The sequence below is a fragment of the Triticum dicoccoides genome, chromosome 1B (assembly GCF_002162155.2).
Source record: "Triticum dicoccoides isolate Atlit2015 ecotype Zavitan chromosome 1B, WEW_v2.0, whole genome shotgun sequence".
Lineage (NCBI taxonomy): Eukaryota > Viridiplantae > Streptophyta > Magnoliopsida > Poales > Poaceae > Triticum > Triticum dicoccoides.
In genome coordinates, this window is record NC_041381.1 from 592351992 (window position 1) to 592368980 (window position 16989).

Genomic DNA, 16989 nt, shown 5'->3' on the forward strand with positions numbered 1-16989 from the left:
CATGGGTCAGGGTGGATAAGATAGATTCAGTATGTAAACATTGATGTATTGGAGCAGATAGTGGATTGGATTGCGAGCAACCACGTCAGTCTGAAGGTTGGGGATGGGAGTGGCCGTTTATTTAATCATGTTATAGATGGAAAAAAAATCAATAGATAACCACGAATAATGCGGAGTTTCCTGGTATCCTTGCATTTGATTATTCCTGATTGAAGCCATTGGAGGGTGTGTAAAATGGTCGAGAAGCGATAGTGGATTGGATTTGGTAGCAACCACGTCAGTCCGAACGTCATGGATGGGTCCGCCTGTTTTTTTAATCATGTTAGAGGGAAACAAAAAAGATAACCACGCAATGTGGAGTTTCCTGGCACTCTTGCATTTGATTGTTGTGGATTGAAGTTGTTGGAGGGTGTGTAAGATGGTCAAGAAATGTGGCTATATTAATCAGAGTGCGCACATGGCGGATTAACTGATATGAATGCTAGGATTTAGTTGGTCTGTTGGATGTACTTAAAACACCATATTCAGGACATTTATATTTTTCCAGGTCTTGGTTTCTTTGATGTTTCATCATTGATGTCACACAATTACGATGTTTCCTGCTTTTTATTGATTAGTGATAGCACAAAATGATATCTATAGAAGATAAAGACATGGAAACAGCATACCCCCTTTCTTTCCTGTTCTCTTCGAATATCAAAATACTGTTGTTTTGCTTTTGTAACAGCTATCAAGATGCAGCAGAGAAAGATGTCAAGAGATATGAACGTTCATTCAAAAAGCTTTCTCCTGCCCACAAGGTTTAGTTTTCATAGGGTCACCCCGCATTCACCTTTTTTTATTTATCCAGGTTATATAATGCTATATGCTCTCTGATGTCTTTCTCTGTTTAGGAACTTCTATTTCACCTTGGTCTTAAGTACCAACGACTGAGATGGTAAGTAATATTGCTTAATGCTGGACCACCTCAAGCTGTACATCATCTGAAATAGTGGTTTGTTAACTGTAATTTATTCATTTAGTCTATATGGAATCACCAAACCTCACTTTTTCAGATCTTTGATATGACTCTGGGTAATTGATTCATTTTATTCGTATTTATCTGGGATTTAATGATGATGCTCTATCTTCAAGTCGTTGGCTTATTATGAAGAAAAAACTACCTATACCCTTTTCAAATTAATTTTGGCCATGCTTGTTCAATAGATATGTTTAAAATATGTGCTATAAATAGTGTTTTGGCACTTGTGCATTATAGATATGTTTAAAATATGTGCTATAAATCAGTATCAGATGTGATAATTACATGTAAGACAGGGACGGAGCTAGAAAATTTATACTAGGTGGTTGGTTGAGGGAGGAGTTAAACAAAGAACCTCACTTGTGAGGTATTGCCAAGGCAAATACATTAGAAAACGGGGGTAGACATTTTTTTACCATGGGGGTAACCATGCCCCCCTGTTCCATCCATGTGTAGCACTATCTGTACAGAAGCCTTTGTGCGTATAGCGTACTGTACAGTGCTGATCGATTCAACAATTTGACTACTGTTATTTGATGCATAATTACCTGCAGGTGTATATCCATGAATACATCTTTTATCATGAATATGCTTGAGGTATGGTCTTTTTGAGACTGTTTGATGAAAACTGCAATGCACGTGATGGTATTCTTAAAAAAGAAAGAACTGCAGGCATTTGAACCTCCTTTCGACATGAGTCAGTGTGTAGATGGTGATTGTCATGATTGTGCAGAGCACATGCACGGACATAGTCATGCTGATACCATAAATAATTCTGAATTGCTTGCTCAGCATTGTTGCCCAGAGGAAGGTGCAAATACTAGAGAAACTGAGAACAAGAAGGTAATTCCTCAGTCTGAATCAGTTTATTTCTTAAAACATTAAACATGATAATGAGTGTTTTCACTTAGAAGTCTGTTATCATATTTTTAGATTACAGCATTGGTGATATGTTGCCGAATTCCCCTTTATGTTGCATGTATAGTCTGACTGATTTATATTAAACAGGATGAGGAAGTCCACATGGTGGGCTGCTCCCAGCCTGCTGCCTGCAACTTGGGGATATCCCAAGGTGAAGATAAATCATGTAATGATGGTAAAGATGCGAGTGCAGCTGCTAACTGTCAAGATACAGATTGTTTTGCATCTTCTACTGATGAAAATGTAAGCTCATGTTGCAAGATCCGTTTTTATTCCAAATAATTCACCTATGCATAATTCAAAATTCCTATCAGATATAATTTTGTTTTGAAATGTCTAAATGACTTGTGCACAAACATGGAAATGCTTGTTATGTTCTCTTTGAGAACTTGTAATATGTCTCAGGAGACATCAGTCAATATATTACCACTAACCATTACTTAAAGACCCTGATAATTCTGAACTTCTGATTGTGATATGTGCTGAATTTAGGACTAGACTCAAATGCGCTTTATAAAGACTCTTCTGTAAATAGGGTATGTGACGAATAGATTTATCCCCAAGTTATTTCAGGAGGTTGTATTGCAAAAATATGCCTGGCAAAGAGTAAACCAGGTAATGTACTGGTACTCTTTCTTCCAGGTACCAATCGTCGAGGGTTTTGTTGCATAGTCACTTTCTTTGAGAAGTTCGACATTTTTTAAAGAGCTTCATAGTGTTAGAAAATACAAATAGAACATTCACCTGTGTTCTTTGATTTATACATAAAAGTGGGTTATATGGCGTTTATTTGTGCCTTCAAGGGATTTATTCAAAAGTTCAAAGATTCATTGGGTGAATTTTGAACTAATTTAAGCCAAATTGGAACCTGGCAACATGCAGTTCCTTTTTCTCGAATACGCAGGAAAGCTGCACAGCATTGCACTAATAACAAATGTACCTCGAGTACAAACACACACCCACATACTCCACTAAAACAGCTATAAACAGAGCGCCACAAGCAAGAAAAAGCATGACCAACACTCAACCATGGCCAAACTACGACTCTCCCATGGTCAGCTAACCAAGCCTTTTGCCCCAGCCATGCACCAATGCTGCGCCTCATCTTAATAGCCAGCAGCACCTTCTGGACATTAGGTGAACTCCCGTTGAGGGCACAATCATTTCGATGATTCCAAATCATCCAAGCACAAAGGGTGATCAAGGAGTTCAGCCCAGCCTGCATAGAACCTGGCACCATAGAGATCGTTCTGTACCACCAGCAAAAGAAATGTACAGAAGGTGATTGGGGTGCCAGGTCAGGTAACCTGCAGCTTAGCCAGAGTGATTGAGCCGTCGGTGCCATGCCATAGCCTCCCCACCAAAATTTAAGGATTGGGCATAGCAAACTCCCATCACATTAAGTTAAAATTGGAAATGGTTCAGCTTTCCTAATTTGCAGAACCAGTCAATGCTTCAGCTAACAGCGAACTATTCATAAAGTTTAGGACAGGATATCACAAAGCATTTCACGAACCACTTTCAGTTTATCAAGCACCGATTCCTGTTCTATAATATAATCTTTTGTGCCTTCTATTTGTAGATAATAATGTGTTTAAATAACCGTTGATTATAACGAATCTGTTTTCTTCATTTCAGGTAACTCCAGGGCACCGCAGGGCTCCATCTTTGCCACTGGATGTTCCTCCAGTTGACGTTGACAAAGTAATTGTTGTTATCATTTGATACATTCTCCTTTTGCCTGCATTTGATACATTCTCCTTTTCTTGGCGTTGACAAAGTAATTGTTCTTCTCAGAATTCTATCTGCTTTGATTCATCTAGCATTCACTTTTTTAACTATTTATGTAGGTAAGATGCATCATAAGAAATATTGTGAGAGACTGGGCCCAGGAGGTAATTTTCTGTTCAACTGTAGATTGTTTTACAATGCGCTTGATGTAGACCTTCTATTTTTCTGTACTGTTCTAATGTTTATCTTTTTACCTTTAATTGTTTTTGTCCCAGGGTCAAATTGAACGTGATGAGTGCTATAAACCAATTCTTGAGGAACTTAATCGTCTTTTTCCTGACCGAAGCAGGTAAACATGCATTGTCTCTTGTTGTTTCAGTAATGAAGAGCCACTGTACATTTTCAAATCATTTGCTAAGATTAAGAATTGATCTTGATTTTAAGAGTGGACACTGGCAATAGTTTTTTGTCGTCGTGGGATAGTTGGTTGATAGGAATATCTAACAGTGTCATCTCCTTTTTGTTTGTGTTCACTAGTCTGCTTGCTTGGCGGGTGGGGCTGGGGCTTATTATAATGAGAACTGGCAAATCATTTCAGATAGTATTGTTTTCTCCGTAATGTTGAAAACATGTTTTGAACCTGCTCAGCGCTCCCAGAATCCTGTGAGGCTCAGCGTTCCTATTTTTCTATTTGTCCAACGAATCATGCAGAAGGAACAAATTGGCAATGTTGTTGCAGATCTGTGTTTTGTCTTTGTACTCTTGTATCTTTGATTACAGGCGTACTGGTACTACTATTTATTAGCACATTTCCTTCAGGCTTTAGCTATATTAGTCTATTATCTTGGGCCAGAAGCGCGTGATAAATGCCACCGAAGCCGAACTGCGGAGGAAATTACTGTTCTTTTAGTTGCTATTGATGGTGGATCCAAGCATTTTCATTGACATCACAAACAAACAGAAGTTTTTTCCTTCGAGATTTACTTCTAGTCTTCCAGCACTGATCTGTGTATGTTCTGAAAATCACAGGCCACCTTCATGTTTAGTCCCTGGTGCTGGGCTTGGGAGATTGGCTCTGGAGATCTCTTCTCTGGGTACTGTATGGTGATGTTCAGTTGAAGATTAGCCAATACAATATATTTCTTGTAATTCTGTATTTTTCCCCCTTGAACAGGTTTTGTAAGCCAGGGAAATGAGTTCTCATATTACATGATGATCTGTTCAAGTTTCATTCTAAACCAGTATGCCAATCTATTAACTCTGTGCTACAGATATTATAAGCAATCAGCATCTTTATCAAACTGTGTTCATAATGCTAATAATATCACATATTCCTATCAGCACCCAAGAGGCCAATGAATGGACCATTTATCCTTGGATACACAACAATTGCAATTCTCTTTCAGACAAAGATCAACTTCGGGCTGTTTCATTTCCTGATATTCATCCCTCAAGGTATTGAGTACACTGTGTTTAACTTCTTTATTTTCAGTGTCAGCACCTCTACAAAAATAATGTGTTTCCACGCATCATTCTTTGTACATTTGGTGCAAGCTGTACATTTGGGATATATGTATTATTGAGTGCATTTAGATTATAGTATTTCCATGGGCCCAAGTACAGTTATGCTGACTACATCTGTAGGTAAATTGTGTTGTAGGATTCTGTATGAAATACAAATCAGCTTATGGAATATTTGCGAAGATCAATGTGCATTATGGGTCCTCAAAACTATTTCTGGGGTGTCATGTAGGTCCTGGAACTTGAAAATCGTCACCTGGGTCCATGGAAATAGTTTGAGGGCCCAACTTTTTTATCCACTAAATTTTGACTTTTGGATGTTAAAAATTTGCATTTGGCATTAAAAAATGTGTCATGCATAGTTACATTTGACTTCCTAATCTAAATTTTGTTTCATTTTAGAATTTGAGTTTACTGATAGAGCTTGTTTCAGTCTGCTGGCATTTTTTATTCTGTAGGCAAAAGCTGAAATTTTATTTCTATCGAGTGGACTTTGATTTCTCACGGATACACTGATTGTCATATGTTTGTATGTTTCACGTTGGTATATTTAGCTCACTTGTATTTGGGTTCTCTTTTCCATTAACAGTGCTGGGATAACTGAAGGATTTTCGATGTGTGCTGGAGATTTTGTAGAGGTCTACAATGAGGAAAGCCAAGAATGTAAGATCACTTGCTCTCTTATGATTGGGGCTTTTAGTAAGCAAAGCAGGGGTCAAACAAACAAGAACACAAAGCCTTTCAATCCCAAACAAGTTGGGGTAGGCTAGAGTTGAAACCCATCTCAGACGATGTTGGATAAGCTTCTCTTCAATTGGTGCTACCCCAACTCTATCACGTATATCATCAATCCTGACCCGATCCTTTCTTGTGTGGCCACATATTCATGTCAGCATGCATTTCTCTGCTAACCTAACTGTTGGACATGATGCCTTTTAGTTGGATAGGGGTCAAAATGATTTATGATTTGAAGAGTGTTCTGGGGCCCTTTGGCTTGTTGTGCACATATTTGCCACATGAACTATTGGTTATTATGTTAAAGGAATACTGAACTTTCTTCTCACGGACCAGGAAAGCTTCTAGTTTTAGGTGCATTAATGAAGAAAAATTTAATCCTTACACAACTTTCTGAACTAAAGAGTTATATGTTGTTTCAGAATCAGCTTAACTGTGCTTCTGCTTGCTACAATCCTCCATTAAATAGGCATGTAACTGCAGGAAACTGAAATAAGGTGGTTAGATTGTTAGAAGCACTGTGATTAAACAATTATTGACACATGGGTACTCCTGTAATGGGGTCAGTCCATCACTCCATCTTGTCTAAGCATATAAACGTGTTAATAATTGCAAGCTGCATCTTGTTTGTATCCTAAAAGGAGATGAAAATTTGAGCTGATTTTGTCTGTCAGGTTGTCTGAATTTTAAATCACAAGGAAAAGCATGATTTATATTCTATTGGGTTAAACAGCCAGATCATAATCTGTGCTGTTGTTGCATCATGTACATATGAAGTACGAAGGATGCTTACGCGGGAAACATATTCAGTATTTTTTGTTCCACTACTTTGTTTGGTTTTGTTTCAGGGCTGCATATAATACATAAATTGCGTTAGGAGTAATGCCTTTGTTAACTTCAAAAGAAAAATGTCAACAGTTTTGTACTAATGTGGTGGGTGCCTGAGTGGTTGCAAAACAAGCCTTTAATTTAATCTGCTTTGCATTTGTCGCTATTAACTTGGAGAGGACTGAAGCACACCCCTTCTGTAACCATGTAGGCTACTGATGCATTATTACTTTTCTCATGGATGACAACAAGCTGAAGTCCTCTTGGAGTTCAATGTTCTTGCATTTCTCTGTTTACTGTTTGCATTATTACTTTTCTTATTTTGTATAGTCCGTACCTGCGTATTGGATAAATGCTATTTTGACACTCTTACAATTCTTATCTGCTCTTCCAGCTGCATGGGATGCTGTTGTAACTTGCTTCTTCCTCGATACGGCACACAATATTGTTGAATATATTGAGATAATATCAAAAATTCTCAAGGATGGTGGAGTGAGTTCTCTTGCTCTAATATTTTAATTATAATATCTATTCTTCATGAGAACCAGCACTGCACATGTTATTTTGTGAGCTGATTGGTAGGAAGTCATTATTTAGTACTATAAGTTGTTTCTCCACTATCCAGTGGTATTATACCTGCTCTTTGTTTATTTACTGTAATCACTAAGTAACTGCGGCAATTTGAATCAACAGGTCTGGGTAAACATGGGTCCGCTTCTTTATCACTTTGCTGATGCCTATGGACCAGATGATGTAATTACTCATTTCTCGACCCCCGTTATTTATACTAATTGAAGGTGGCATTATCAGTTGACATAATTTGTCTCCTTGAACTCAGGATATGTCTATCGAACTAAGTTTGGAAGACGTGAAAAGGGTAGCTTACCATTATGGATTTGTGATGGAGGTGAGGGTTTCTGCACTATAAATGGACTGTTGCCGCTTCCACAGATTTTATTAACATGCAATTTGCAGGTGGAGAAAATGATAGATACCACTTACACAGCAAATATGGTATCGATGATGCAGGTAACCTACCAAGAGCTGATTGAATTACGTGACGTATAACATTGAATTCAATCTATGTACGGCAACCGGTCTTATCTCTGGCATCTGATTTGAGTTGCAGAATCGATACCGCGTGGCATTTTGGACGATGAGGAAGGACGCGTCTCGATCGAAAGCTAAAAAGCGCCAGTGAGGTGAAGATCCTCTGTCTGGTGTGAAATTCGGGTCGAAGCTGTTAGAAATTTAGAAAGAGTGATTTGGGCCGGACCCATTGGTGATGTTTATCCTGGGACAAACGAGGATGATGTGTTGGTGCCGCCATTGTCGCACCATGATATGCTACTGTTGATACTCGAACCTCAGAGCGAAACTGTGCTGTGAATCCTGTGATATGATTTCCTTGAGTCACTTTTAGCAAACGGCGGTGTGATGTACACAAAAAAGGCTGACCAGTTGACCAGGCTATATTAGAAAGGGAAAAAAAGAACGGCAGCCAGTAATCAATCTGTAAAGAACGACGAATCCAAAAGAAGTGGCAGTAGGCTGGGATGCTTTTTAGCAGCCGAAGGTGAGACTGTCGAGATAATCTTTGCCTGCGCCCACCTGATTTATAGACCAAATCCAGGTGTAACTCAAAAAAGGAATTGATTCCATAAAAGATGGGATCGACCAGTAAATAGAAAATTAATGATATTTCATCCTTGTGAGATTGTCAATTTTGTACCAAGGTGTATTTTGAGTATACCGAATTAGTATAGCGCAAGGGAATATTCAGACTCGAGGGCAACGGAAAGGGAAAAAAAAAAGAACGCCGTTGCCGGGGATCGAACCCGGGTCACCCGCGTGACAGGCGGGAATACTTACCACTATACTACAACGACTGGCTTGTGCTCCAATCGAACGGAAAATTACTTAGCGCCACGCCCCGCCAAGCAACCAATGTTTTTTTTTGTAATGATTTTCTGTAATGTTTACCACTATACTACAACTTTTCTGTAATCGAACGGAAAATACTTACCACTATACTACAACTTTTCTGTAATGCTTTTTTTTTTGCATGAAAGCAGTGTTTTCTATCGATTGGAAACCAAATCGGCCAGCACGTATATCGCGATCATGCCGCCCTCAAATTTTTCCTCGCCTCCATGACACGGCACCCTACACTGCAACCTCGCCGCGGCGCTGCCCCGGCCCTTCCCCAACCGATGTTGCTCGATGGGGAAGGAGAGGAACCCACCTGATCCTGCTGCCGTCCGCGCGGGAGGCTGCATCGCCACCGCCAACCGCCTTGCTTAAAGCAGCAAGCGACCAGCCAAGAGACAACAAACAGCAAGTTCGTTCAATCTTTCCTAATCTTTTGCTCTCTTGCTTCTATATTCCTTTTTACATTTGTCTAATTCTTCAAAGTTAATTAGTACCAAATTTGATGTTGTACGAACCTAGGAAGATGAAGTGGACCTTATATGAATTTCAGCTCTGTTATATATTTTTCGCCTCAAGAATGAAACTATTTTGAAATATTAACTATGTTGATCGTCTTGCCTGAATCCATACTATTTGGCCAATTTATTCCGTTGATTGTCTTACTCCATTTCATGGTGGCTTGAAAATTTTGTTTCCTACAAAACCCCGCCCCTGGTAACTTCAAATCCTGGATCCGCCACTGCCCACTGGAAACCATCTTTCTCGCACGCCAGGTCCAGGGACGGGTGCGAGGCTTCTCCATCATTATTGTCTGCATTGATCACTTTGGTAGAACCTTAACCCTGAATCCTTTAACGAGAACTCCGAAGAGGCTATGTAATTGGACGGACTGTATTTCTCTTCTTCTGTGGACTGTATTCTGGGTTGTAGTATGTATCATGCTGCCAATCCTTGTTGTTGTTTGCACCTTCTGGCTCCGCTGCTGAACCTGGGGATGGTGGGTTTGGTCTCCCCGTTGGTGTTGTTAGATGTGTATAGTTATTTGTGTACATTCCCATTGTATAAGGGGCTTTTCTGCACTTTACCACATCTGTATATGTACTGGCCTTTGGCCCTCAGTAAAGCTAGTTGCTCTTTATCCAACATGGTATCAGATGTTAGGTTCCTCCCTCTCCCGCACGCTGCAACTCCGTGCTAGCTCTCCTCCCCCGATTCGCTCCATCTCGTTGTCGTCCGGCTAACGCCGCTCTCTGCCCGATTCAGGCCGCTCCCAACCCCGATCCTCCTCGCCGCGGATCCACTGGGGCCTGCTAGTCCCGTGCACGGCCGGGGCTCCTCCTTGCCCCTCGTCGTGGATCCGGCCGGGACCTGTTCGTCCCGTGCACGGCCGGGGCTCCTCCTTGCCGCTCGTACGCCCCTCGTCGCGGATCCGGCCGGGACCTGCCCGTCCCGTGTCCGGTCGAGATTGGCTGCTGCTGCTCTGTACCGGCCGCTGCTGCCTGGCATCGTTCCAGCGGCCAGCCTCCTCGAGTGCTGCTGCCTCCTCAAGCCGCTCGTGAGCGGGGCTCCTCTCGCATACAGTTTGGGCCCCTCGATCCGAATACAGTTCGGGCCCCTCGCTCCGGATTCTATTCGGGCGTTCTGCATTGACAAAAAAAATAGAGACGGGAAGAGTGACTCCCTCATGTCCTCTTCAGGCTATGTCGTTGTTCCTCGGTGCTCGGTGATCTTCGATGGCACCAACTATGCCGAGTTTGCGGGTTTCATGCGTATTCACATGCGCGGTCTTCTGCTGTGGGGCGTTCTCTCTAGAGAGGTATCCTGTCCGCCTTGCCCTGTTGCTCCGGTTGCTCCTGTTCCGCCAGTACCACCGGTGCTTGCTGCTGAGGCTTCTCAGGCTGATCGGGATGCAGCCAAGGCTTTTGATGATGCTGCAGTTGCTGCCTACGATCAGCAGGTATCTGCATATTCCGATGCTCTTTTTGTCTACCGGGATGATCTGTCTGCTTACACTCAGTGGTGCAATGATGATGCTCGTGCTGCTGCTATTCTCACTGCGAGTGTCCTCCCTCAGTTTGCTTCGGAGTTCATGGGCCTCGGCACTATTGCAGCGATGTGGTCCTATCTTTGTCAGCGCTATCAGCCCTCTGGTGATGCTCTGTACCTCTCTGTAGTGCGACAGGAGCATGCTCTTCAGCAGGGTGACTCGTCTGTTGATGAGTTTTACTCTCAGTGCTCTGCCATCTGGCGTCAGCTTGACTCACTGCGGACAGTTGTTTGTGGCACTTGTCGTTGTTGCTAGACTACGAGGTCTGACTTGGAGTTTCAGAGGGTTCATGAGTTCTTATCTCATCTCCGGTCTGAGTTTGAGCCTCGCCGTGCTCACTTGCTCGCTCGCGGTCGGGTTCCTATTTCGGAGGTGCTTGCAGAGCTTCGTGCTGAGGAGACACACCTCCGGTCTGCTGGTCTGCTTGTGGTTCCTACTATTCTTGCTACCCGCGCTCCTGTGTCCTCTGCTCCACTGCTTCTGCCCACACCTTCAGGGGGCGGGTTACCCTTCTTCAGGAGAGGGTCGGTCGCGCTTGCACACCTTCTGTGGCTACTGCAACCAACCAGGTCGTCAGATTGTCACAAGAAGCGAAGAGACTTGAAGCACTCTTCTTCGAGTGGGATTCGTGCGTCTTCCTCGACTTCGTCGCTCACTGACCAGGATATTATGCGGCTCAAGCGCGTGTTAGCTTCATCTGGTTCTTCCTCGACGGGTTCTGTTGCCACTATGACAGCCACCACCACTCCGCCACCGCCAGAGCCTACTCAGTCGGGTACATCCTCGTGGGTTCTGGATTCTGGAGCTTCTTTTCATATGTCTTCTGATTCTTCTGCTTTATCTTCTCTTCGACCTCTTGATTTTCCTCTTAATGTTCTCACTGCCGATGGCACACCTCTTCCTGTTATTAGTCGTGGCATCTTTTCCACTCCGTCCTTTTCGGTTCCTAGTGTGTCTCATGTTCCACGTCTTACCATGGATCTTTTTTCCGCTGCCCAACTTACTGATTATGGTTGTTGTGTCATTCTTGATGCCGACTCTTGTTCTGTTCAGGATCGTCGCACTCAGGCTTTGGTTGGCGCTGACCCTCGGCGCCATGAGTCTGAGGGCCTTTGGGAGGTTGACTGGCTTCATGTTCCTTCCGCTACTGTCTCATATGCCAGCTCCCATGCTCTTGCTACTTCTTCGTCTGCATCCTTCCAGTAGTGGCATCATTGTCTTGGTCACAGACTCTCGCTTGTCTTCTTTAGTTCGTCAGGGCCTCTTAGGGTCTGTATCTGGAGATGTTTGCTTACATTGTAATGGTTGCATACTTGACAAACAGACCCAGTTACCTTATCCTACTAGCGAGTCTGTATCTCAGTGTCCCTTTGACTTAGTTCATTCTGATGTCTAGGGTCCTGCTCCCTTTGATTCGAAAGGTGGTCATCGTTACTATGTTTTGTTTATTGATGATTTCTCTCGTTACACTTGGCTCTACTTTATGAAATCTCGTAGCGAGGTTCTCTCTATATACAAACGATTTGCTGCCATGGTTCACACCCAGTTTTCTACGCCCATTCGTGCCTTTCGTGCTGACTCCGCTGGAGAGTATATCTCCCAGCTGTTGCATGGTTTTCTCGCAGAACAAGGTACTCTTGCCCAGTTCTCATGTCCTGGTGCTCATGCTCAGAATGGCGTTGCCGAATGTAAGCATCATCATTTGCTTGAGACGGCTCGTGCACTGATGATTGCCGCTTCTCTTCCACCCTATTTTTGGGCTGAGGCTGTCTCTGCATCCACCTATCTCATCAGTATTCAGCCATCGACTGCTCTGCAGGGTGGCATTCCTATGGAGTGTCTCACTGGTCGATCTCCTGACTACTCAGCTCTTCGTATGTTTGGATGTGTGTGCTATGTCCTTCTTGCCCCGCTAGAACGCACCAAACTGACTGCTCGGTCGGTTGAGTGCGTTTCCTTGGCTACAGTGATGAGCACAAGGGCTATCGCTGTTGGGACCTTGTTGGTCGCCGCTTGCACATCTCGCGTGATGTGACCTCTAACGAGTCTCGCTCTTACTACCCACGTCCTTCTTCCTCGAGCTTCTCTGTGGATGATCTTTCTTTTCTTCTTCTTCCCGATACACTCTGCTATGTGCCCCATGTTTCACCTCCTCCTCCTGCACCTCTCCTTCCTTCTCCTTCCACTAGTAGAAAAGGGGGCAAAGGCCCAGGCCGGGTCAACCCATTAGTCCCGGTTCAGTCCAGAACCGAGACCCATGGGGGCATTGGACCCGGTTCGTGAGCCCCGGGGGCCGGCCGGGCCACATGGGCCATTGGTCCCGGTTCGTCTGGACCTTTTGGTCCCGGTTAGTGGGATGAACCGGGACCAATGGGCCTCACTCCTGGCCCACCACCATCGGTCCCGGTTGGTGGCATGAATCGGTACCAAAGGCCGCCCTTTAGTCCCGGTTCATGCCACCAACCGGGACCAATGAGGTGCCTATATATACCCCCTCGCGTAAGAGCAGAGCACACTGCTCTATTTTTTCTGGCTACCGAGGGGGAGAGGGCTTGGTGGTGCTCTAGCTCACCTCCTATGCACACAAGGTGTTCGATGGAATGCCCGAGCCACACTACTTAAGCTTTCTCCTCTCCAAGCTTGACCTCCAAGCTCCATTTTCCTCAATATTTGTCTAGGTTTAGCGGTCCGTCATGCCCCGTCCCCGTCTTCACCGCCGTCGATCACCCGCGCCGATCTCATCGCCGGCACCACCATGGTAGGCCTCTTGTTCTTATCTTCTTTCTGAAAGGAAAAATATTCTTACTTGTATGTTTATATAGATACTTGTACTATTTTCTTACTTTTATTATTGCATCTTATATAATGCGATGGTTTTGGTATCCGGCCCCGTCGGCCCCCGTCCTATCTATGATTCGGATGTGGTATATATTATCTTTTCATAACTATTGGTTCATTTATTCTTTATGAAAATTATGCCGACCAACATGACATAGATTTTATTTATCTAGGAGGTTGTTGAACCGGAAATTCCAACCGACCCTATTGTCGAGAGGTTACATTTAGTTGAAGAAGAAAACAATTTCTTGAAGGAAAAAATAAGAAAAATTGAGGAGGAGAAGATGATATTGGAGTTGCATGTTGCGGATGTCGTCGATGATCACAAGATCAAGATGGATGCAATGCGCTTGAAGATTAGAAAGATTAGAAAATATGCCATTCATACCGAGGCTTGGTATCATTATGCAGTTGGATCAGTTGTTACCTTGATTGTGATTATGATCGCATTTGTTTTCGCATTGAAATGTTTTACATAGTTTCAATGTATGGTTTAATTAATTAGATGCTCTGGAGAGCTATATGTTGTTAGATGAGAACTATGTATGTACTTTGGTTTTAATGTGATGATGAACTTCTATTAATTTGGTCACTTATTTATCTATTCATGATGTTCTATAATGGTTTTTGACACACTTAATTATATATAATGCACACAAATGAACCGGCAATGGATGTACGATGACAGACACATCTCCGAGTACATTAAGGGCGTGCATGATTTTCTCGAAGTGGCTGAGGCAAACAAGCAGAATGGTTTTATGTGTTGTCTATGCCCTATATGTGGGAATACAAGTCTTACTCTGACCGGAAAATCCTTCACACCCACCTGCTTTACAAGGGTTTCATGCCACACTATAATCTTTGGACGAGGCACGGAGAAATAGGGGTTATGATGGAAGACGGCGAAGAAGAAGAGTACGATGACAACTATGTGCCCCCTGAATATGGTGATGCTACTGAACATCAAGAGGAACCAAACGATGTGCACGATGATGCTGCAACGGGCGAAGCTGCTGAAGATCAAGAGGAACCAGACGATGTGCCCAATGATGATGATCTCCACCGGGTCATTGTCGATGCAAGGACGCAATGCGGAAGTCAAAAGGAGAAGCTGAAGTTCGACCACATGTTAGAGGATCACAAAAAGGGGTTGTACCCCAATTGTGAATATGGCAACACAAAGCTCGGTACCGTACTGGAATTGCTGCAGTGGAAGGCAGAGAATGCTGTGCCTGACAAAGGATTTGAGAAGCTACTGAAAATATTTAAGAAGAAGCTTCCAAAGGATAACGAATTGCCCGACAGTACATACGCAGCAAAGAAGGTCGTATGCCCTCTAGGATTGGAGGTGCAGAAGATACATGCATGCCCTAATGACTGCATCCTCTACCGCAGTGCGTACAAGGATCTGAACGCATGCCCGGTATGCGGTGCATTACGGTATAAGATCAGACAAGATGACCCTGGTGATGTTGACGGCGAGCCCCCCAGGAAGAGGGTTCCTGCAAAGGTGATGTGTTATGCTCCTATAATACCACGGTTGAAACGTCTGTTCAGAAACGGAGAGCATGCCAAGTTGATGTGATGGCACAGTGAGGACCGTAAGAAAGACGTGAAGTTGAGAGCACCCACTGACGGGTCGCAGTGGAGAAAAATCGAGAGAAAGTACTGGGATGAGTTTGCAAGTGACCAAGGAACGTATGGTTTGCTTTAAGCGCGGATGGCATTAATCCTTTCGGGGAGCAGAGCAGCAATCACAGCACCTGGCCCGTGACTCTATGTATGTATAACCTTCCTCCTTGGATGTGCATGAAGCGGAAGTTCATTATGATGCCAGTTCTCATGCAAGGCCCTAAGCAACCCAGCAACAACATTGATGTGTACCTAAGGCCAGTAGTTGAAGAACTTTTACAGCTGTGGAATGGAAATGGTGTACGTACGTGGGATGAGCACAAACAGGAGGAATTTGACCTAAAGGCGTTGCTGTTCGTGACCATCAACGATTGGCCCGCTCAGTAACCTTTCAGGACAGACAAACAAGGGATACCACGCATGCACGCACTGTTTACTTGACACCGATAGTATATACCTGGGAAGCTGCATGAAGAATGTGTACCTGGGCCATCATCGATTTCTTCCGACCAACCATCAATGTTGAAAGAAAGGCAAGCATTTCAAAGGCGAGGCAGATCACTGGAAGAAGCCCGCCATGCGTACCGGTGATCACGTACTTGCTATGGTCAATGATTTACACGTAATCTTTGGAAAGGGTCCCGACGCACTAGCTGTTCTGAATGACGCTGAGGGACACGCACCCATGTGAAAGAAGAAATCTATATTTTGGGACCTACCCTACTGGAAAGACCTAGAGGTCCGCTCTTCAATCAACGTGATGCACGTGCCGAAGAACCTTTGCGTGAACCTGCTAGGCTTCTTGGGCATGTATGGAAAGACAAAAGATACACCTGAGGCATGGGAGGACCTGCAACGTTTGCATGAAAAAGACGGCATGCCTCCGAAGCAGTATGAAGGTCCTGCCAGCTACGCTCTTACGAAAGAAGAGAAAGAAAACTTCTTTGAATGCCTGCTCAGTATGAAGGTCCCGACTGGCTTCTCGTCGAATATAAAGGGAATAATAAATATGCCAGAGAAAAAGTTCCAGAACCTAAAGTCTCATGACTGCCACGTGATTATGACGCAACTGCTTCCGGTTGCGTTGAGGGGGCTTCTACCGGAAAACGTCCGATTAGCCATTGTGAAGCTATGTGCATTCCTCAATGCAATCTCTCAGAAGGTGATCGATCCAGAAATCGTACCAAGGCTAAGGAGTGATGTGGCGCAGTGTCTTGCCAGTTTCGAGCTGGTGTTCCCACCATCCTTCTTCAATATCATGACGCACGTCCTAGTTCATCTAGTCGACGAGATTGTCATTCTGGGGCCCGTATTTCTACACAATATGTTCCCCTTTGAGAGGTTCATGGGAGTCCTAAAGAAATATGTGCGTAACCGCGCTAGGCCAGAAGGAAGCATCTCCATGGGCCATCAAACAGAGGATGTTATCGGGTTTTGTGTTGACTTCATTCCTAGCCTTAAGAAGATAGGTCTCCCTAAATTGCGGTATGAGGGGAGGCTGACTGGAAAAGGCACGCTTGGAAGCGACTCAATAATATGCAGGGACGGATATTCTTGGTCTCAAGCACACTACACAATTCTACAAAACTCTACATTGGTGACCCCGTATGTCGATGAACACAAGAACAGTCTGCGCTCCAAACACCCGGAGCAGTGCGACGACTGGATTACATGTGAACACATCAGGACTTTCAACAGTTGGTTGGGAACACGTCTCAGAGGTGACAACAATGTTTGTGATGAGCTGTACTTGTTGTCCAGGGGACCATCTTTGACTGTA

The 16989-nt window shown here is 43.8% G+C and overlaps 1 protein-coding gene and 1 non-coding gene across 2 annotated transcripts in view; one reads left to right on the forward strand and one right to left on the reverse strand.

Annotated features, from left to right (window-relative positions):
- The window catches only part of LOC119348960 (carnosine N-methyltransferase-like), a 9149-nt gene extending 941 nt beyond the window's left edge, over positions 1–8208 (forward strand). Inside the window, exons 2-18 of the mRNA XM_037616971.1 lie at positions 728–800; positions 894–937; positions 1576–1618; positions 1694–1864; positions 2030–2185; positions 3581–3646; positions 3793–3837; positions 3949–4022; positions 4703–4767; positions 4848–4914; positions 5015–5128; positions 5784–5857; positions 7152–7249; positions 7451–7510; positions 7596–7664; positions 7733–7786; positions 7887–8208. Of these exons, the coding sequence (XP_037472868.1) occupies positions 728–800; positions 894–937; positions 1576–1618; positions 1694–1864; positions 2030–2185; positions 3581–3646; positions 3793–3837; positions 3949–4022; positions 4703–4767; positions 4848–4914; positions 5015–5128; positions 5784–5857; positions 7152–7249; positions 7451–7510; positions 7596–7664; positions 7733–7786; positions 7887–7958 (1345 nt within the window). The 3' untranslated portion in view covers positions 7959–8208. The remainder of the gene's footprint in view (positions 1–727; positions 801–893; positions 938–1575; positions 1619–1693; positions 1865–2029; positions 2186–3580; positions 3647–3792; positions 3838–3948; positions 4023–4702; positions 4768–4847; positions 4915–5014; positions 5129–5783; positions 5858–7151; positions 7250–7450; positions 7511–7595; positions 7665–7732; positions 7787–7886) is intronic.
- A 366-nt stretch (positions 8209–8574) lies between these two features.
- TRNAD-GUC lies at positions 8575–8646 on the reverse strand. Its single transcript has one exon. It is a non-coding gene; the product is annotated as a tRNA-Asp (tRNA).
- Between the last annotated feature and the right edge of the window lie 8343 nt (positions 8647–16989).